The following is a 23,045-nucleotide window of genomic DNA, read 5'->3' as shown; positions in this document are numbered from 1 at the left end:
TATGCCCATTATGATTATTCTTGGAATTCAACAGACCATCCAGTCCTTTGGTCCTTCTCCACCTCAACTCCTCAGTTCCCTCCTTTTTTCTTTCCCTCTATATCCAACTTAAAGAGCATTAGTCATACTCTTGTGAAGACAAACTTCCCTGTATTTCTGTCTTTTTCTTTTATGCTCCCATAAAATCTCAGTTCTGCTTGAAATCAATATCTTCCTTATTACCTGCATGCCGGCTGATTCTAACTGTTCAGGACTGAATGCTTATGTTCCTCTCCACCCCCAATCCATACATTGAGATCCTAACTCTCAATGAGATAACATTTGGAGATGGAGCCTTTGGGAGGTAATTCAGGTTAAATGAGCTCATTAGGGCAGGCATTGATGATTACATTAGTGCCCTTCCAAGAAAAGACATCAGAGATCTGGCTTTCTCCCACTTCCCAATTCCATCCTTTGCACACAAAGACGAGATCATGCGAACACAAAGGAAAATGGCAGTCAATGATAAGCCAGAGAGAGAGAGAATTCTCTCCAGGAAACAAATTGGCTAGCACCTTGATTTTGGACTTCCCAGACTAGAACTTTGAGGAAATAAATCTCTATTGTTTAAAGCCATCAAGACTACGGTTTTTCACTATGGCAGCCAAATGAGATGTCTAGGACAATAACAATACCAAAGAAAATCACTTTACAGGGTGGATATGTCTCAATATGATTTCACCATCATCACACTCAAATGGGTCTTCAAACACTGACCAAGAATTCTAGATTTCATTAGTCAACTTAATCTACTACTCACTATTAGAGGGTCTATTTCAATTTCTCACCCGTTGATGTCTTTCATTTTGCAGATAAGGCAGAAGCTATCAGGTGGGAACTTCCTGGACTTTCTAATAATAAAATCTCAAAATTGCTTACATCTGCACCAACAATCTCAGCCTTTTTCCTTGTTACAATTGTAAATTGGTGCCTTTAACCAAAGCTCAATTCATCCTTCCATGCCTTGGAACTCATGGCTTCTTTGCATTCTCTTTTCTGATCACTTTTTCTCTGTCTTGGTTTACTAACCTTTCCTTCTTAGCAGATTCATTCTGTCACATTTAAAATGTGCTCAAGTCATTTTGGTGAAAAGCAACAACAAAACAATAGAGATAAAATACCCTCTATCTAATATAAAGGATATATAAATATCCCTCTATCTAATATTCCCCTATGCCACTCCCCTCATTCTCTTCTTCATGTGGCTTCCACCTTCATTGTTCCACTGAAACAGTGCTTACTTATCTGCAGGAGTACTGTGTATAAAGGAAATGAGCTTTTTGTCCATGATATTAGTTTTCAAGTATGTTTCTTAGTCTGTCATTTTTCTTTTGCTTTGTTTATGGAAAAATTTGGTCCATGAGTTTTTTAAAAATGTTTTTATATGAGGAAGGTGCAGAAATTTCTGTACATTCCCTCCGCTAGAAAAAATATTCCTTAGGGCTGAGTTGGGGAAAGAATGACAGACTGGTCTAATTTAGCATAAGAGGTCCTCTGTATGGGGCTGATAGCAGCTCTCTTCATTATAGTGCTGTATAACATTGATATGACCTTGTCTAAGAAAATCAAGGAAATGAGAGTCAGTGGAATGGCTCTTACTCAACTTAATACCAGGTCAGTGAGGACCAACAAGGGGATATGCCTGTCCAGTTTGTGTAATCCAAACTGTATCAAGAAAAACCTAGAGACTAGAATAAGGGAAAAGATAGCTCCACCACATCCTCTTTACAATGGATCACTTCTGGAATGATCTCTTTCTAGAAATACATGTTGGGGTACCAGTGATACTACAACTTTGAGAACTTGTGCCCAAACATTGATGTATACTTTGTCTAGGCTCTAGAGTTCTCAAAGTGGCTACATTTATTATCTCACTGACCCTCAGTATAAATCTATAATATAACATTATCCCCATATGACAGATGAGAAAACTGAGGTCCAGAGAGGATAATAGACTAGCCAGGAGGTGGAGCTTCCAGAATTTAAATATAAGCTTTTTGGTTCCAGGATTGGCTTTTTTTTTTTTTTTCTTACTATACTGTGCATTGAGCTGTAATAAACCCAGAGGCAGGGGGCCAAGCTGAGGATTCTGGAAGCCATGTTCTAGAAGGAGCTTTTGTACAATATAGAGATGTTTGGCCTGAAAAGAGGTGCTTTAAGAGGGTCCATGGTAGCTGTTGTCAATTATTTGAAACCAGATATATGGAAGAGGGAGGAGACTTCTTTATAACTCTGAAGGCCAGAACTAGGACTAATTGATTGAAATTAAGGTGAACCCAGATGGTGAATACAAAACTGTCTCAAAGAGTGACAAGTGTTGAGCTGCAGAAATGTATCCAGATATTTCAACAAAGTAATGACCCCAGAGAAACAGAGAAGCACCTGGTTGCCTGAAGTTGGTGGGAGGCAGGGTCGTTAGCACAAGTGTCTGCACCTGGATTTTCACCTGTTTTGGTGGGCCAGCTCTCAGTCCAAAGCGCCAGTCCTGCTCAGTTTTGATTCTGTTCCCCGTAGTTTCCTCTGACGAGAGGTTTTGTCCTAGAAGGGAACCCTGGAGGGTCATTTTGGAAAGTTCATAGTTCCACGCTAACTGTAGACCCCCCCACTCCTGACTGGATTGGACAAAGCCCCTCCCAGTACCTGCACAGTTCTCCATGAGCCTGTGAGTGTTTCCACCTTTTGGCTCTTTCAGATTTTCCAGTTCTAGGTCTGTAGCTGCCCTTTGGCTTCCCTCTGCTTTCTCACAGCTGCTGAGAGCACCCAGGGCTTGTGGCTCTTGGTGATTCCTCGAAACCTCTTTGCACTTGGGGTCATGAGACCATCTCATCAGCGAGTTTTGTGGTAAATGTCCACAGCTGGGTTTCTTGGTTTTGCTCTTCAGTAGCTCTATTTATGTGTGGGACTTCAAAGAGATCCTAAACTTCTGCTAACCCGCCACCACAATCCTGCCAGAATTCTCAGGCCCACTACTGATACTTCAAGCTCCTTCTTTGGCTCTCTGGCTAGGTAGCTGCTAATTTAATTATATTCAGTTGTCTCTTAGAAACGAGTATCAGCATATAATAAAACAACACTTCTGTGAAGGGGCTTGGAGTTACAAAACAAATTAAGCTCTGCTAAAATAGAACTTAGAAAAGGAACTCCAGAAGATTTAAAAACAAATATAGACTATTTTTTTCCACGGTGAGTTATGGTCCTGGGTGGGTAAGATATGCCATTTATTCACATTTTTGCATTCTTCACCCCAGTAGAGAACAATTCTCACAGTTGGATGTCTGACTCAGTAATCTGTCGGTTTTGCCTGACTAAAGTCCCATCACTGACTGATGCCAAGTCTCGCTCAATTAAAGGTTCATTTTTCTTTCGGTTGTTGGCAAAGGCAACACTGATTATGGGTTATTAGCACCCACCCCCTCAGATTTCTAATGTGCTGGGAGAGGCGCTGGGGGTGCTTGCCTGCAATCCAATTACAGCAGCAGCAACAGAGCTCTGCCATACCTTACTATTCTGGGCCCAAGGACACCTGCCAGTAAGTCTGACTGTAGGGAGGGATATGTTTATTCAGGTCCTTCCTAGGGAGATTAAAAGAAAAAAAGGATCCTTTCCAATCCCCATCTCACTGCCAGCTCTGCACCTCCATGTTAAGAAAATGGTGAATTTTGTGACAACATTTGGTTCTTTTTAACATGTCTATTTATTCACTTGTTGGGTTGCTCTTTTATTGTATTCATCCAATAAATAGTTTTGAGGACTGGCTCATGTGGCAAATGAAAACAGTCCAGAGACCGAGTCTCATAAGCCATGTGTGGAAGTAGTCTCTGCTTCCTTGCAGGTCCTGAGCAGGATGTGGAAACCCTGAGACAATTGTGGTAGTCTGGCCTTCCTGCGGGGGCCCTTCTTCTGATGTTTTCTGAGGAGAAAAAAGGCTGGGTCTGCCTTTGGCACATTCTGCCAATGGACTTTAAGTATTTCACTTGTTATCTTCCATTTTGGGGTGTCCTCTCATCCCCTCAACACGCTCCAGCCTTGAACTGTGCTTCCATCCATAGCAAGGCTTTATGAAGATGAACCATAGCTGGTCCTCCCTATGCGGCTGAGGCCTCCACAGGAACGCAGAAGCAGCCTAGAGTCCATGTTCCCAGGCTACCCTTGTTGAGTTTTCTCTGTGTACTTGCTTCCATGCCTGATTGGGTCCACGGGTCTCCACTATTACCCAGGGCATGGGTTTGTGAGGGCTGTTTTTCCAGCTTCCACAGGCCCCCTGGGCTCCTTGGCTCCTGGCCCCCTCCCTCCATCTTCAAAGCCAGCACTGTACTGTCTTCTCTCCTGTCTAACCTCTGCTCTGTCTTCACATCCCTTTTCTCACTTTGTGGATTTAAAAAAAAAATACATTTATCCATTTTTTCTGTCGTGCTCCTGTGTTTAGGCATGCTTAGGTCACTTTGGGATTAAACTAAGCAATGGTTTAGTACTTTCTCTCTTGCTTATAGCACTTTAGATCTGAGGATATTTAGATATAGAGTGTTTAAGAATTGTAATATTGTCTTTCTTGATGGGGAAAAAGAGGAGGTTGGGAAAATGGTGAATACTCAGTTCTACAGTATTCTTATACATAAAGTTAGGCACCTACTATTTTCATTATTTTTCTTGGGAGTCTCTACATCTCCAAATAGCCTTGGTTCAAATGCTCAGATAAATGAAATACAGAACTGCCACCGGTGCCAGAAAGAGTGGGAAAAGTAGTGTGAAAAGTTATGTGGCTTTATAATAGTATTATGCTTTTGGATACAATTGATTAATTAGTTCCAGATTTGTTTTCTAGAGAAAGAAGGAAACGCTGGACATATTGCTCAGGATAATTAAGAAAAAGCGTTATCAAATAAGGCCCCCATGTGGCAGCTGAATAACTCACTGTACATACAAAAAATGGCCTTTCTTAACAAGAAATCTTTTTCAGCAAATACCTATATCAACTGAATCCCCCAAAAAGTAGCATTTGAAAAAACTTTATTACCTATTCATCTAAGATGGGGTTTTACTAAGTCTCAGTCATAAATATAAATATACCACAAACAACAGGAAAATATACTTGAGGGTGCCTGGGCGGCTCAGTTAGTTGAGTGTCTGCCTGCAGTTCTGGTCATGATCTCAGGGTCTTGGGATCAAAACTCAGTTCAGCTCCCTGCTGGGTGGGGAGTCTGCTTCTCCATCTTCCTCTTCCCACTGTTTGTGCTCTATCATGTTCTCCCTCTCAACTAAACAAAATCTTTTTTTAAAAAATGTACTTGAGACTATAAAGCTAATTTTGAGAATAATGATGCCTCACTCTTCCATATTTGATATGTCCACTCAGTTTTCTTTTATTTATTTATTTTTAAATTATTATTATTTTTTTAAAGATTTTTATTTATTTATTTGATAGAGATCACAAGTAGGCAGAGAGGCAGGCAGAGAGAGAGGAAGGGAAGCAGGCTCCCCACTGAGCAGAGAGCCCAATATGGGGCTCTCCCCAGGACCCTGAGACCATGACCTGAACCGAAGGCAGGGGCTTTAACCCACTGAGCCACCCAGGTTCCCTTTTGTTTTTTTGTTTTTTAAGATTTTATTTATTCTGGGAAATGGAGAGAGAGGAGGCAGAGAGAGAAGCAGACTTCCCTCTGAGCAGGGTGCCCGATGCGGGACTCGACTCCAGGACCCTGGGATCATGACCTGAGCCAAAGGCAGACATTTAACCTACTGAGCTACCCGGGTGCCCTCGGTTTTGTCTCCTTGATAAGTATTAAGGGGGGTGGGGGGTGGGGGGTGGTGTGTGTGTGTGTGTGTGCGCGCGCGCGCGTTTTCTCTCCCTTGGGAAAACCAGCACAGGTACCTAGGAATTTCCTTGCTAATTGATGGCTTTCCACTCTTTCCTCATGCAGTTTTTTTTTTTTTTTAAGATTTTATTTATTTATTTGATAGAGAGAAATCACAAGTAGACGGAGAGGCAGGCAGAGAGAGAGAGGGAAGCAGGCTCCCTGCTGAGCAGAGAGCCTGATGCAGGACTCCATCCCAGGACCCTGAGATCATGACCTGAGCCGAAGGCAGCGGCCCAACCCACTGAGCCACCCAGGTGTCCCTCCTCATGCAGTTTTATCTGTGTTTAAATAATAAAAATTTCAGTGTGAGTTGTATTTGTCATAGCCAGTGCAAATACTTTGCAGAGACTGCCTGTCTAGTTAGTGCATCTGTTTCCTGATGGCTGCTTCTGAATTCAAACTGTTGGTGTAGCAAGAGGAAACAAGTTAATTGGAGCTTCTAGAACGGCAACTCTCCTTAAAAACTTCCATGTTACCATAGAGAAGACAAGAAATGTTTGGGAATGAGAGCACTAACATAGATAACAGTCCTGTTTTTAATATTGTGAAAGTTAAAAGTCTAAGTTATTTTCTCTAATTTTAATGTGTGAATGTTTATTGCAGTAAGTTAGTTGAGACCAGTATTTTTTTTTCCTACACTGATCTTTATTCTACTATGATTAAACTTAGTCACTGAAAGGGCTGTCTTTGCTTTAATTATTTTAGAGATTTAAAATTTTCTACAAACTCATATTAGTCATCTACGGCTTTATTATACAAAACTCTGTTTTTAAAGCGTTCAGCATTCCCTCCACCGTTAACAGTCCCTCCTTCGTGTAATATACATGACGTACAGGGATATCTATACTAAACTATGTTCTGTAACAATGTTCTTTGACAAAAACTTCAGAACCAGAGGTGAAAGTTATATGGACTCTGGAGCCACCAAAATTGCGAAATTTCAGTAAAATAATGCCAAATGTAACTTCAAGTTACATTAACGAACATTTACTGAGAACTTGTTATATGCGGGGTACCGTGCTAGGATCTACAGGCACAGTAGTTAACGGACCTCATTCCGTAGTCTGAGCTTGTTGTTGCGAAGGGAGAGAGCCACTTAGGTGAGTGCCAGAGAATGCAGCAGAGGGTAGGATCTCCTGCTGGTAAGGCTGGAGGATGAAGAAGCATTGCAAAGTGAGCGCTATATTCCAAAAACGCACGACCAGGGCGGCCCTCTTCTCCGGGAGCAGCCCAGAAGAGCAAGGCCCAAACTGCCCTGAGACTCACGGTTCCTCATCCAGTTTCGGGGTCTCTGCCCAGGCAGCGAGAAGGGTGCACATTAGCACCGCGCTCGTTCTCACGTGGGCGGCCGGTTCCGGCTGCAGGACGTGCTGGGGCCAAGGTAGGAAAGACGTGGCGTGGACGGTCAAGAAATCCTACCATCACAACCCAAAGGGGGATATTCTACGGGCAGTTTCCTTCCCCGGCCTATTTGTAGCTGTTTTCCAAACCACGGGAGGGAGTTAAGACAAAAGGAACCCTGCTCCTTTCCTGGGAGTCAAGTCCTGGGTCTGCTGAGAGCGCCGGACTGCCGCATTTTCTGGGCTGAGGACCTGGGAATAGGCTTTCGCCGTGGAAATATTAGCCGCTAAATCTAGAGATCCCAGCAGTTAAAGCTGGGCTCCCGACAACGATCTGCATTCCTCCCGGGTCTCTCCGGCGCCTCGCATCCCACAATCCCCATGCAAACTGCAGCGCTGCTCCGCTGCATGCCCGCTGCCTGCGGCACGCGGGCTGCGAGCGCGAGCCCGGCGTCTTGACAGCTGCCCACGCGCCGGGGCGGTGCTCGAGCACCTTGCTTTTAAAAGCCGCGAGGCCGATCCCGCCCCCTGCGTGTCGCGATTGGCTCCAGGTGGACTGCGTTGACCTGATAGGTGCAGGGAGGGCGGGGCCGCGCGTGCGAGGCTCGTGGCCTCACCGCAGCAGTCGCGTCTGGGGCGCGAGTGGCGGCCGAAGGCAGGTGGTAGGGCGTGCGGACCGGCGGGCACGCGCGCGTGCTGGCAGCCGAGGTCCCTCGGGAAGCCGGGGAGCGCCGACACCGCCCCGCACGCTCCGCCTGGCGGCCGGCGGCGCGCGCGAGGGCGGGGGAGGTGCGTGCGTGTGTGCGCGTGAGTGTGTGTGTGAGTGTGTGTGTGTAGCTTGGGTGCGGAGCGTGAGCCGCCAGTGCCCGGGTACGAGTACCCCCGCGGTCTTCCACACCCTCCGTCGGTCCCCGCTCCTTCCCCCCACGACTCGCCAGTGTCCCCACGGTAGCAAAACGAACAGGAGCATTGGGAAGCAGGTGTGGGGGGTGGGAGGGGTAGCAGCAGACAAAAGGGGCGCGGGGGTCAGCCCGCCATGGCCTCCCGGAGCCTGGGGGGCCTGAGCGGGAGCCGCGGCGGAGGCGGCGGCGGCGGCGGCGGCGGCAAGAAGAGCCTCAGCACCCGCAATGCTGCGGTGGAGAGGAGGAACCTCATCACGGTGTGCAGGTACGGCGCGGCCCGCGGCTCGCGGCGACGGGAGGGGGCCGCCGGCGCCGAGGGCTGAGGGCGAGCGCGCGAGCCCCTGGGGGTCCCTCAGACCGGGGGGCCGTGCTGTGTCTGCCGCACCGGGCCTGTCCGCGGTCGCGAGAGCTCTGACAGGGGCCCGGGTCTGGGCACCGTGAGGCCCCGGACTTTCAGACAGTTTCAGGACTGGAGCCGAGCGAGGATCAGGCTTGGGGCGGGGCTGGGGGAGGATTTGTTTTGAATGTGTCTTCTCGTGTTAGAGTGAGAGAGGAGGACAGGAAGGAAAAGCTCTTTCATTGAGTGCCCATTAAGCTGTCAGCCACGTTTTGGCGAAGTCGTCGTTTCTGTGATTGCTTACCGTGTTGCCTCAAAATCGGAATGCATTTTGTTTTTGTTTTGGCTTGTTTACGTATGTAGCCAGTTATTTCATTCCCCCAGTATTGAATGTCTACTACAAGCCTGCCGTGTGTGTGTGTGTGTGTGTGTGTGTGTGTGTGTGTGTGTGTTTTCTCTCCACTTTTAAATTGCAGTGCTAGTGCAGTTTCTGCAGTTGTTATTCTCCAAGTGGGACTTGTGGAGGGTACTTAGTCTTCGTGTCAATGATTTATTCCAAGTCTCCCTTTCCTTAAAGGTTTTCTTTTCTTTAGTTTTTCAAAGATTTTATTTATTTATTTGACAGACAGAGATCACAAGTAAGCAGAGAGGCAGGTGGGGTTGGGGAGGGGAGCAGGCTACCTGCTGAACAGAGAGCAGGATGCAGGGCTTGATCCCAGGACCTTGGGATCATGACCTGAGCCCAAGGCAGAGGCTTTAACCCACTGAGCCACCCAGGCGCCCCTCTTTAAAGGTTTTCTGATTATAAATGTAGTATTCCTTTATTCTAGGAAATACACAAAGGTAAAGGGAATAATTAGTGTCTATATTTGGAAATAACTGATTTTTCACCAAACACCTCAACAGCAACCATTGGTAATCCTCTAAGAGTTAAAAAATGACACCTTTCCCTCCTTTTCAATTTCTGTGTATTTCTAGTGTGAAAATGTATCAAGCATCTGACAGAGCATACAAATACTTATGCTGGGACCTCTATTCAATAACTTTGAGCGACTTTTTGTTTTTTTAACCTGGACTATTACAGATGTTTGCCTACATAGCAGGAAGGCTGCCTCACTAACTGTATGGCACTTTGAGCTGTAAACAGTAAAGTAATTTGGACTTGGTTAAATTTACCATTTGTGCTGTCTAGGATACAACCTTTGAGGAAGACAGGTATTCAATTTTTTTAAATCCAGGCAAATTTTTTTTAAGTTAGGAAATTAGAACAATATGCAAGGCTAATGTATTTTACATATATTAAAGATTATTACTTGATTTTTTAAAAAGATGATTATCTTAAGCAGGATCCAACATTCTTGTGGTAATGTGTTTCATAAAAGCTCCCTCAGAGTTAAACTTTACAGTGCAGTTTTTTGCTCAGTTGTTTTTTTTTCTTTCTTTTTTTCTTTTCTAAAAGTAATTCTTCATACTATAGCATCCAATGCTCAGTAAATATTTATTGATTGAATAATTTCAGTGGTGGGTACTCTTTCTTTTGCCTCTCCGTTTTTGTCCTGGCTGATTTTAAGTTACTTGATGTTCATCTGCTCCCTCATCAGAGGAAGGCCAGAAGAAAGGACTTGTACCTCAATTTTATTTAAATAACATTTTAAGTTATATTTAAGACATATCAGTCATATCACACTGATTTGTGTGGACAGCTGTCCAGGCTTGCTGTATTTTCATTAATTTTACTTGCATGATTATTGTTTTCTATTGCAAAAAGAATATAAGTGCTGACCTCAGTTATAATTTACACATAAATATAGTGTTATAGCTAAAATAGATTTCAATGTTTGGCTTAGATTTCAACTAGTGTATTTATATGGATTTACTACTAAGGCTGTTCTTCACATCTGAAGAGTTGATGGTTTATATAAATTATCATCCTCCTTAATAATAATGGGAACTGTTTGATAGGCTTTGTCTAAAAGGCTTTTACTTTTTGGGGAAAAAAGTCATTCGAGGCCATTTGGATGTTTTAAGTAGCTCTGCCTCAACAAATCAATATTTATGCATTTATGTTTCTTTGCCTTTCAAAGTTACCAAAGTGTGGTATCTCACCCTTGTCTCTTAATGAACTCATTTTTAAATTTTTATATATTAAGTAGAGGTGATTTGATATTTAAGTTGTGAAGAAGTTGGTTTAGAGTTTGAGTTCTAAATTTACTTTGTTGTTTAGTTCTATGTCCTTTAACAAGCCATGCAAGCATTTCATTATCTAGTTTTCAGATCTGTAAAATCATCTTAGCCTAGATCATTAGTAACCTTCAATAACAGCCTTAAAACTAATGATAGATTGCAAATAAAATGTGTTGATACTTTATTTTGAATTTCTCCAAATATGAGCAGGGTAATGGTAGACATATGTTTAATGGCAGCTAGATCAGGTATGTGCATTTTTCTCTCTAAACAAAAACATTTTGAACTGTGCCTTCCATTTTATGTTCCTCCACTGATATTCTAGAAAACTTGTGAACAGTTTACCAAAGCAAATCAAAACAAAATGCTCCCCCTATCACCACATATCATTCCACTGTATCTATATTATTTATACGATAATGCTTTTCTTTACCCCTTAAACAACTTAGACATATTCTCAGCTGAGTTTTAAAGCTTTATTATGTAACTAAGCAATTCTTTAGGTTTAAAGCCTTGCACACGAACAGTATTGTTATGGTGTGGAGTTTTTGAAGTGGGTTGCTGGGTTAGGTAAGATAGGACGTGAATTGAATTTAATTTCTATTCATTGTGATTGTGTATGTAATTATTTCATCTCTTATTTTTGTTCTACTGAAAATTTATGCATTGTAGCCTTTAAAATACTTGTATGGTACTTAGTACTATCTTATCATCCTTTTTTTTTTTTTACAGATCGTGGTGGAGAGAAACTAGGTAATTTGAGGCCTCTAAATATTCCATGCTCAACTCCAGAATAATCATGGGCTGATTTTGGCTCTGTGTACCAACTAGCATTTCCCTTGCATATTCTTTACCATTTAGAACTTTGAAAAATTAATTTTTTAAAGTCCTACAGGTTTTTTTTTTTAATTTCTATTTTTCATCCATAGAAAACCAGGCACATTAGTCTTTTTTTTCTGTCATTTTATGCTTCATGTTTTATTGAAAAACTTACATATTCTTTTTATTTTACTTCTGTTGGCAAAGAGAATTAAAATGGAAAGTCTCTTTCTGTAGGTTAACATCATTTTATGAGAAAGTTATTTAAGTATTCAGTTTATATATGCATAAACAGATTTTAATATAAAATTTATTAAACTTTAACCTAATACCTTAAGAGAAACTCCTCACACAGTCATAATTTTCCTGTCTTGTGGATAGAAAGGATTAACAAGAACCACTTAGGGAGAAAGTGTGATGACTGGAGACAAACGATGGTTTTCAAAATTCAAGTACTTCTAATAAGATGTACATAGTTATTCTTGGTTTTCTGTAGGTGAAGATATTATTTCATAATTTGAATCTTATTTCAAGTAACAGTAGGGCCTTATTTTTCCAGTGTAGTCAGGGAATGAGGTGCTTATCTTTTCCATGTTATAAATGTTTGAGTTAAGCTTAAAATTCTCCCATCAACTATAGTGCTCTACCCAGCATTGGTTGTGGATTGCAGTCTTCTGTATAACTGAAGTTTAGAATTTAAGTGTTTAAATCTAAGCCAAAATAAATATTAATATTTAAAACATTTTGGGAGAATCACTTTTAAAAATGTACTACACAATTTCCCTATCTTCTTTAAAAAGACTCTCTAAAGAGTAATAGAATCTTTATTGAAGAATTCACTCTGAATCTCTTTCTGTGAATATGTGCAGTGGCTGCCCTTGAGGACTCTTGAGATATAGAGCTTTTTGCAACATAGCCCTAAGAAGCTTGTGTGTTTGAAGTTTTTTCCTCTGCGTTTGCATTCTGCTATTGCTTCCTACCAAGTTATCTGTTATTACAACTCTGCCTGTTTCTAGCAGCTCTTTCCTTTGTGCTTCCTATCTTCACATACTTATTAGAATTGGCTGTGAACTAGGAAAGCAAATAAGTAAATTTGTCATGTGTTTAAAAAAAAAAAAAAAGGCAGCCAGAGGCCTCAGTTAAGTAAGCGAGCTTTAGCACTCTGAACTCAACAATCTAGTTGATGAATAATCAGAAAAAATGTCTCTAGCTCTGTTTAAACATGGTGGGTGAACTCCAGATACATAAAATGTTAGTGTGATTGGCAAGATAATCCTTTAAAGAACTTCAAATTGAGGGACTTACTTTCCTAGTAACTATTTGCTTGAGTATGCCTCATGAGACTCCTCATACCTTGGCTAAAGTGATTATATTTTTGGCTAACGCTCTTTTAGTCATGTTCTGTGTAGCAAAACTTTGGGTTTGGTCTTTGATCAACATTTTTAGTTGTATTCTTTTGGAGAAGGTTCAGTATCATTTCTGCGGATTGTTAAGAGCCCTGATAGGTATTGGTGACAGAGGTAGCATGATCATCTTTTCAGCTATTAGTCCTGGATAAAATTCACAGCATGTATAGGTCATTATCTCTTTTCTTAGCTAAAATGAGTTCATACTCAGGGAAATAGCTGTCCTCCACATATGTAACTTTTCCTGCTTATCTTAACTTCCCTGCTTATCTTAACTCATTGCTGATTGATAAATGTCAGAAGCTCTGTTGAAAGATTGGATATTCAAGGGGGAATATGTGAAGCTTATCCGCTCATGTGTTCAGTCTTACAAGTTTAGAAGATCTGTATCTGAGTTGGTCCAAATATCAGAAAGCAGCTGGGTATGTAGACAGCATTGCTTCACACAATCCTGTCACCACTTGCTTTTTCACAATTGTGCATTGGTAAGATTCCATCGGCCTATATTGTGTGTCATCAGAAGAAACAGTCACAGAAGGTCTTGAAGTTGTCAAGAACATTGTTTATTATGTCAAGAAGTGTCTTCTTTTTGTTAAGATTTCTATGAGAAATAGCTGTCTTATTTTAGTGCCAAGAATTGTATCTCTAGGCAGTTGGTTTATTTATATCTACTGGACACAAATGTGTAACTGACAACTTCTTTTTTCTTGTAAGCTTTAGAAATTTTAGTGTTAAATCTGTGGCCAAGCTCTAAAAGACACGTAGAACATGGGAGTATTGCATTTAGCATTATTCTTAGCTCACTTTGCTTTCACATTTTTCATATAAATTATTATTGACTTATAATCTGCATACAGAAAGTGCACATAGCATAAGTGTACAGCTCAGTGAATTTTTGTGAAGAGGATGCTACTTTGTAACTAGCAATAAGGTCAAGAAAAAGTGTATTACCCTTCATGTACTTAAATAGTCTTAAATTTTTCTCAAAAATATTTGTAGTTGTGAAAATATATATATGTCCCTTTCTAAGCTTATTCTTTTATGTTTTTATATGGTAACAGATGACTAAATTTTTTAAATTTTCTTTTTTTGCTGGTATATAGACATAAAATCAACCTTTTAAAATATTTGTCTTGTAATGTAGTAATCTTACCAGATTTACTTATTAATTCTAACAGATTTTCTGCCATTTTTTATTTTTTTAAACTTTGAATACAGTCATTTTATCTGCTTGTTTAAAAGTTCATGCCTTTGTTTTCTTCTGTTACTGCACTGGATAACCACAGTATTGCAGAAAATACTAAAAATTTTGCCATGGGGTAAATGTTTGCAATCAAATGTTTTTTTCTATCAAAATATACATAATTTCTCTTCCTTTTTTTCTGGTTATGTAGTGAATCATATTGATTGACTTTTGAAGGTTAAACTATTCCGGAACAAAAACACTTCATTGTGTTGTATTATCTTTTATACTTATCTTTGCATTCGATGAGTTAATATTCCATTTGGGATTTTCACCTGTACAAGGAAGAGATTTATCTGTAATTGTTCTTTCTTACAGTGTCCTTGTTTAGTTTTGTCACTAAGATGATCTGACATTATAAAGCAAGTTGGGAAATATTCTTCAGCAGAAGAACTAGTATAGCATTAGAATAATATTTCTTTCTTAAACTTTTTAAAGAATTCACCAGGGAAGAAATCTGAACTGCTAATTGTCTTTGTAGGAAGTCTTTTTAGTAACAGATTCAATTTATTTAATAGACACTGTACAACTCATATTTCCTGTTTCTTCTCAAATCAGGCTTCAGTGAGTTTTTCGTATATATTACCAAATTTATTCTTAAGATCTTTCAAATCTCTTCATATCACTTTATTGTTTAAAAAAGCTATAGTGGGTTTCCATTTTCTTTCGTGATACTGCTAATTTCTGTTTTTTTCATGTTTTTGCTTGCTAGGAGTTTATGAATTTTATGTATCTTTTCAAAAGTCAGCTTTTGGCTTTGTTAGTTTTCTCTGCCATGTATTTATTTCTTAATTCATGGGTTTCTTTATTATTTCCTTGACTCTAAGTTCTGTTTTTCTTTTTTTTTTTCTAATTTCTTGAGATGGGAATTTAGATCATTGTTTTTAGGCCTTTCTTCTTTTCTAATATATGCCTTTTAAATCTAGAGATGCCCTTATTTGGCATTACTTTGGGATTGCTCACAAGATTTGAAATGTTGTATCTTTACTATTAATTAGATTAAAATGTTTTCTAATTTCTGTTGGGATTTCTTTAACTCAAGGGTTATTTAAAAATTTATTATTTAACTTTCAAATAGTGAAGGATTTTCTAGTTATTTTTAGATACCGATTTTTAACTTAATTCCACTATACTTATAGAGAACATACTCTGAAAGACTTCAAACATTTGAGATTTTGTTTATGCTTGCTTTATAATATAGTATATGGTTAATTTTTATATTTCATGTGTGTTTGAAAAATATATATAATCTGTCATTGATTGCATGTTCCATGTTAATTGTATCTAAGTATGTTAATTGTGCTTTCCATATATTCTTTATCCCGTACTAGTTTTTTATATGCTTAGTCTAATTTTGTGAGAGATATGTTAAGGTCTGTCTCTGAGTATACTTTTGTCTATTTCCTCCTTTAGTATTGTCATTTTTGCTGTCAATATTTTGTTGCTTTATTATTGGGTGTGCACAGATTTAGGATTGTGAGCTCTTAGGGCACCTGGGTCAGGCAGTTGGTTAAATATCCAACTCTTGATTTTGGCTCAGGCCGTGATCTCAGGCTCATGAGATCAAGTCCTGCATCCAGCTCTGCTTCAGATTCTCTCTCCCTCTGCCCCTTCTGCTCATATTCTCTCTCAAAAAAATAAATAAATCTTATTGTGACTTCTTCCTAGGGGTTGGATTCCTTTGTCACCATGAAATATCTTTCTTTAATACTGTTACTGTCTTAAAGTCTATTTTGTCTGCTATTAATAGAGTTAAAACAGATTTCTTTCAGTTAATGTTTGTATGGTGTCTCTTTTTCCATCCTTAACTTTTAATCTTCTTGTCCTTAAATTTAAAGTGTCTCTAATAGGCAGGATAGAATTGAGTTTGGGATTTTATCTAGTCTTTTATGTAGAGTATTTAGCCCATTTATATTTAATGTTATTGTATTTGGGTTTATAGCTACCATTTTTCTCTTTGTTTTATATTGACGTTTTTCTCTTTCCTTGCCTTCTTATAGATCCGTATTTTTTTTTAATTCCACTATTCTAGTTTTTCTCTCAGTGAACTTGGTAGTCATATTTTTTTTTCTTATTTTGTATTTATGTTAGGTTCCCATTCTTTTGGCAATTACTCTTGATTTATCACAGTGTAATATAAATTTAATTAATTTATTCCTTCTCATCCTATACACTTTGTCTATATATATTTTAAATTCTGCAAGAATCTTATTGCTATATTTATACTTGATATTCAGTTAATACACATTTGTATTTACCTGCATATTTACCCTTGCCATTGCTCTTCCATTAGGTTTGGAAAAATTTGGGCTATTATCTTTTTATGCTCCAGTTACATGTATGTTAAATTTTACCAGGGCCTACTTGCCTTAGGTTCTTCCTTTTCTGTATCTTCTCTTCTTTATTCTCTTTCTGCTTCAGTTTGTATATTTTCTATTGACTTCTTTTCCTTTTCATTAATCTTGTTCTACTGTTTCTCATCTACTGAGTAAATTAAATGAGTTTTTAATTTTAGATAGTTCTAGAATTTTGATTCAATTCTTTTAAAATATACTCTAAATCTCTTATAAAAATATGTATCTTTTTATCTATATCCATCTTTTCCTGTCTTCCCTAGGTCATATTAATTATAGCTATCCTAAAGTTTTCATCTCTAATTTAGAATATTTATATCATCTTACATCTCTTTTGAGTTTTCTTTCTTCCTGTCTTTGTCATGTGGTCTTACTTTTTTGGCATATCTAGATTTATTTTATTGAATGCCAGATAGTATGAAATTTTTTCAGCACTTTTGTTCTTTAAGTTCTATTACACTTACCCTTTGTCAACCATTATGTCAAAAGTATTCATCAGAACATAACATAAAGTAGGAAAAGACCACAGAAGAGTAAACAGGTGGAGTGCATCTGTCAATTTGAAGAAAACATGGTCAAGAGCATACTAGGGCCCATGGCTCATAATACAGGGTAGTGCTCACTTTCTTTACTAATGTTATCTTCTTCTGGAAGCTAGAGTGGTAGATGATCACGTTCATCTAGTCAGGGATGTGCCAAATCCAGGCTGGATTTCAACCCTGGTAAGTCTTGCTCAGCCTTTCATTTGCCCCTGACCATCCACAGTTTTAAACATAGATTAGGTATATTTTTCAGCACCCTTTCTCCAATAGTCCTAAACTATTACTTTGTTTTCTGGAACTATCAAATGCTATATTCTGTTAACCAGAGGCTTTCTGATTAGGATTTTAGTCTTCTGATGACAAGAAGGTGTTTGAGGTCTTCCCAGGTCTCCTTCAAAAGCTTTCCTGGTGTTTCTGTTCCTAGCAGCCTTCTGTGGGAGTTAGCCCTGCCACACTCAGAACTAGCAGACACTCCTGGGTAAAAGCAACTATAGCAGTGCACTGATTTTTGGCTTTCTTCTTTCTGGAATCTTAAACTTCTCTAATTCCTACTGTTTCAGCCACTCTTCGCAGGTTTCAAACATATGATTCCTGTAATTCCTCCCAGTTTTTCTAGCTGTACTCCGTACATGAGTCTACCACCATTTATTCCATCTTGCTTAGTCTGTTCCCACATTTTTCATCTTCCCCAATTTTAATTTATGCAACCAACTGATGGTATTTTATATGCCCTCATAAGCAATCTGAAGTCTTATCTGGAATAGGTTACATAAATAAATATAGCACCAATTATGCTGAAATCTAGTTATCTTTTTTGTCTTTTACTAGAATGTGAATTTCTCAAACACTGGAATCTGTTTACTCAGCATCTAGTTTATTTCCAGCATTTAGTGCATGGTAGGCATGTTTATCAAATGAGGTAGCTATAACTAGTGAAGAATAATAGCAGTGGATGACATTTCCAAAATAAGGTTGAAGGTTGAATTAGAAAATCATCATCACTTATTTTTTAAAAGTCACTCCAATGATTACTCAGAGGAGTTTTAAATGTCTAATAGTTTCAGCAGTAGAATTTGCTTTCTTCTGAATGGAGTTATGCTAATTGAATTTAATGTGGAAATAGAAAAAAATTCATCTCTTCCAGTGTTCGAATAATAGTTTTTTTAAAAAGGTGAGGCTGAGCTAAACAAATTTTTATTAAGTATTTCCTTACCAAAGCATCTACTCTAACTTTCAAGTCTATAGAGCTTATTTCACAAAAATGGGTAAAAGATATAAAATGCATACTGTTTTGAAAATATTGTCTAAAAGAAAATGCTCAAAATGCACACATTTTTTTGCCTTAAATAAAATCACATTGTCCATTTTTTCCGGTAATGGTGATTGTCCTTATAAGAGGTAACAGTATCCCCCATATATTCAAATTTAACATTTGATTTTGAAATTTTTAATTTCTCTTAGTACATTCACTTAAAAATTAACACATCTTTTGTATTCTGGATGAAGTCTCAAAATTAATATTAAAATGTAAGTAAAGGGATACCTGGGTGCCTCAGTTGGTTAAGTGTCTGTCTTTGGCTCAGGTCATGATTGCAGAATCCTGGAACTAAGACCTGTATCAGGCTTCTTGCTTTGTGGGGATCCTGCTTCTCCCTCTCTCTGCTCTGCCTACAGCTCCCCCTGCTTGTGCTCTCTTTCTGTTTCTAACAAATAAATAAATAAATAAAAACTTTATATATAAATAAATAAATAAAAACTTTATATATAAATAAAAACTTTGTGTATATATATATAAATAAAAACTTTGTGTATATATATATAAAGTTTTTATTTATTTATTCCTATATATGTATACACACATATGTGTGTGTATATGATACATATATACATACAGGTATACATACATGTATGTACAAATTTTAATAAAATTAAAAACACGAAACAACTGTGTTTAACATCTGATGAAGATACATTAATTTATTTCATGCATGCAGAATATGCTTTTTGGAGGAAAAATGCTAGATGAGCATTTATGACTAGTAATGAAAATTCTTTAATATGCTCTTCATATATGAAGCAATTTCTATTTCAATCAGATTTATTTTATATTTAAACCTAACATTGCTAGAATTCAAACCCAAATATATCTGGTTTCAAAATACATTGTGCTTTCCTCTTAGGTGCTTCCTTCAGTGTATCTGGCTACATATGAACTGGTTCTAAATCGTGCATGGGTATATATGTTTGTATTTGAGCCATATAATCAGAACATGGGAACCATCATTTTCTTAGCATTTCTGATATTCATAAACCATGACTGCTTCCTGTTAAGTCCTTTAGAAGATGAGTTTACACATAGACACTTGAAATTCTTGCCTCTTTTTTCTGTGTTTAGATGTTATTCAGTGAAATACTGATGCTCTAAAAAGAAAGAGTATGTGCTAACATTTAGTAATTTTTGTGTAAGTTGAAAAATCCTTTATGTATGGTATCTCTTCTAATCATCACAATAATTTGGTAATTGATTACTGAGGAAACTGAGGTTCAGAGAGGTTAAGTGTCTTGACAGGAATGGATAATAGCACAGACAGGTCTGAATGTAGGGCCTTCTGATATTAAAGCCCCCGTTCTTTCTATTGCTGTATTGCTGCTGTGAATATCTAGTTTACTAGTTTACTGATGTTAAAATGTGTTTCTTGAATATTCTTGTTTGTTATTGGATAAAGAGCATTTGGATTCCAGAAGAATAAGTGGTCCAAGGGTATAAAGTATTCTTCATTAAAATGATTTTAATTGGGAGTTATTTCATATAAGAGATTTAATAAGTTAATTTGTGTTAAGATGGGAAGTTTTCTTGGTTTATTAGCTTTCTAATTTTAGATGTTTGTTTGTTTTTTGTTATTTTTTGGAAAATTTTGTCTTGCCCCCCCCTTTTTTTTAATATAGTGCATCTAATGTTATTTCTTATGTTGGGCAATCTGTTGTCATCAGTCTGCTTCTATAGTAATACAAGATGTTAATTATTTAGTATCTCATTCTTAAAATACTTAGATTAACAATTCTCTTTAAAAGAACTTTTGTCAACATATAGTACATTATTAGTTTTTGATGCAGTGTGTTGGCTAACTGAACATAATAAAAATAAATAAATTATTGAAGAAATAAAATCGTGCACTTCACAGGTGCTTAATAAAATAAATAAATAAAAGTACAGAGAGGAAAAATATCTTAAAATACACTTTTCTGGGGCGCCTGAGTGGCTCAGTGGGTTAGAGCCTCTGCCTTTGGCTCGGGTCATGGTCCTGGGGTCCTGAGATCGAACCCCACATTGGGCTCTCTGCTTGGTGGGGAGCCTGCTTCCTTTCTCTCTCTACCTGCCTCTCTCTGTCTGTCAAATAAATGAATAAAATCCTTTAAAAAAATTTAAAAAAATAAAATACACTTATCTCTCTCCTTTTAATTTTTATATAGGGTAAAGTTTTTTAAAATAGTCAAGACTATTGTCTTGTCTAAGTGATAGACTTAGGCTACCATTTCAGATAAATTGATTGGGACTATTTTTTTCCTGTGTTCCACTGGCAACAGTTTGGATTTGGTCTGTGACAGTAGTTGTAGACTCCTGCTAAAAGGAATTCTGTAATTTTGGTGTGAAATAGTGGTAAGAATTTTATTGCAAGATTTAGATAGTTATGTTCTACTTAAAAATACAAATTATGAATTACTTATCTGAAATCCTTTTCATTTTGAAATGTGATGATTCTAGATGCTTTTATGTACTTTTGTTATCTTCAGATACAATTCTTTGGTGGAGAGATTTAATGGTATAAGTAAGAAAATCTGTTTTGTGTGACATTTATGGTTTGTTGTTTTTTTTTTTTTTTTTGTAAGAGGGATAGAGAGTGGCAAGGGGTGGGGGGAGTACAGAGGAAAGAGGAGAGAGGGAATCCTAAGCAGGCTCTACAACCATTGCACAACCCTGAGACTATGACCTGAGCCCAAATTGGGTCAAACGTTCAACCAACTGAGCCACCCAGGCATCCTGAAATTTATGGTATTTGAAGCATGTTTGCTTATTGTAAGGGGATAGGAATGTATTTTTTCCTACTGGATCATTCTGCATGTATGTGAATATACATGTATATATAACTAATGCAGAGCCTCAAATACTAAAGGCAGATTCTACTTTTTAACAGTTTCTTTCCAGTAATGTAGAAATTTAAGAGAGTACTAATTTTATATTTTGTTTTCACATTTTTACTTTTTAATTATTTATGGTTAAATTGTGTACAAATCTATGACTCATGGGAGGAATTAGTTTAATGTACTGTAATGAAAATCTTTTAAACATAGTTTGGGTAACTATCTCATTTTTGCCGGTATGTCGCCAAAGAGAAGACGGTAGTTTGTGCTTTCTTAGGTTCGACGGTTTTATTTACAATCATTCTTTCCTATTTCTGACCTAACAAAAATTTTCTTTGGGCATTGAAAGGAAAAGAGAATCTGTGCCTCAGGGGTGCCTGTGTGGCTCAGTGGGTTAAGCCTCCACCTTTGGCTCAGGTCATGATCTCAGGGTCCTGGAATCAAGGCCCTCCTCAGGCTCTCTGCAAAGCAAGGAGCCTGCTTGCCCCTCTCTCTCTGCCTGCCTCTCTGCCTACTTGTGATCTCTGTCTTTGTCAGATAAATAAATAAAATCTTAAAAAAAAAACAACTGTGCTTCATTATATGACCCTTTTATGTACATTTTTGAATTTTTAATTCTTATGTAAAAGCTGTTACTTAGACTTGGATTTGGTATTTTTAGACATTCATCAAATTGTCATTTCATTATTTTAAAATCAGTCCTTTTCAGGAAATAGATGACTAATATTAATGTCATCATTTATCAGGAAATAGCTCAGCATCTGTGTTATATTTTTTTAGATGTATTGAAATTCTTTTTACAGGTTTGGTTTTTATAGCACATCTTAGCTAGTTACTGTGTTATGGAGGAAAAGATTCTTATTATTTTGGCATAATGGAGCTAGCTACATAATTCTAGCGAAATAAGTGTTGAGTGGGAAGACTTGGCTAGCTAGAAGTAAAACATGGATTCTGAGGAACTGAGTTACCTTCTGAAATTTTGATTTGTGTTGGTAGGAAGAGAATAGGATATAAATGATGAAGCAAAGGCAGGAAACATTATTTTTTTTCCTTATCAACCTTGATGTAATAGAGTATTTAAAATGCTTTCTCACCCTTAAATATCTTCATGCTTGGAAATACCAGAACTTGTGTCTAAAGGTATGCTTTAGGATATCTGGACTTTGTTTTTATTTTTATTCAGTTGTTGGATTAAAAGTAATTTAGTGTTCTGAGATTTACCACCCTAGGTTTTCATCAGGCAAATAGTGTCTTCTGTAGGAATACAAGCTACTATAAGATAATAAAAAGATGCATATATTTTATTGACAACTGATGTGTGTATGGCTCTTGGTGCTTCAAATATATATGTATTAATATCCATGGTCTATCTTCCCATTATAATTTACAATGTGGATAATTTGTTGTATTATTTCTAGAAGATAATAGTGACAAAAATCTTATCAAATTTTTATTGGTAGAAATTGAATATCCAGGGGCACCTGGCTGGCTCAGATGGTTAAGCATCTGCCTTCAGCTTGGGTCATGATCCCAGAGGCCTGGGATGGAGCTCACATCAGCTCCCTACTCAGCAGGAGCCTGCTTCCCCCTCTCCATCTATCTGCTGCTCCCCCCCCCCCCAACCCTTGAACACTCTTTCTCTGTCAAACAAACTGAATATTTAAACATAGCTCTTTTTTTTTTAAAGATTTTATTTATTTGACAGACAGAGATCACAAGTAGGCAGGGAGGCAGGCAGAGAAAGAGGGGAGAAGCAGGCTCCCCGCTGAGCAGAGAGCCTGATGCGGGGCTCTACTCCAGGACCTTGGGATCATGACCTGAGCTGAAGGCAGAGGTTTTAACCCACTGAGCCACCCAGGTGTCCCCAAACATAGCTCTTTTTGA

The 23,045-nt window shown here is 38.1% G+C and overlaps 1 protein-coding gene across 7 annotated transcripts in view; it reads left to right on the top strand.

Moving 5' to 3' along the window:
* The first annotated feature begins 7,854 nt into the window (after positions 1-7,854).
* The window catches only part of RUNDC3B (RUN domain containing 3B), a 144,716-nt gene continuing 129,525 nt past the window's right edge, over positions 7,855-23,045 (top strand). For 3 of the 7 annotated variants that reach the window (XM_059396919.1, XM_059396921.1, XM_059396917.1), the window contains exon 1: positions 7,857-8,401. In XM_059396919.1, coding sequence (XP_059252902.1) covers positions 8,271-8,401 — 131 coding nt within the window. In that variant the 5' untranslated portion in view covers positions 7,857-8,270. Of the gene's footprint in view, positions 8,402-11,389; positions 11,411-23,045 lie in introns of all 7 variants that reach the window. The other 4 variants (XM_059396918.1, XM_059396920.1, XM_059396916.1 and 1 more) reach the window with 3 other exon arrangements.

This window comes from Mustela nigripes, chromosome 4 (assembly GCF_022355385.1).
Source record: "Mustela nigripes isolate SB6536 chromosome 4, MUSNIG.SB6536, whole genome shotgun sequence".
NCBI lineage: Eukaryota > Metazoa > Chordata > Mammalia > Carnivora > Mustelidae > Mustela > Mustela nigripes.
This window is presented reverse-complemented; position numbering and strand designations above follow the sequence as displayed.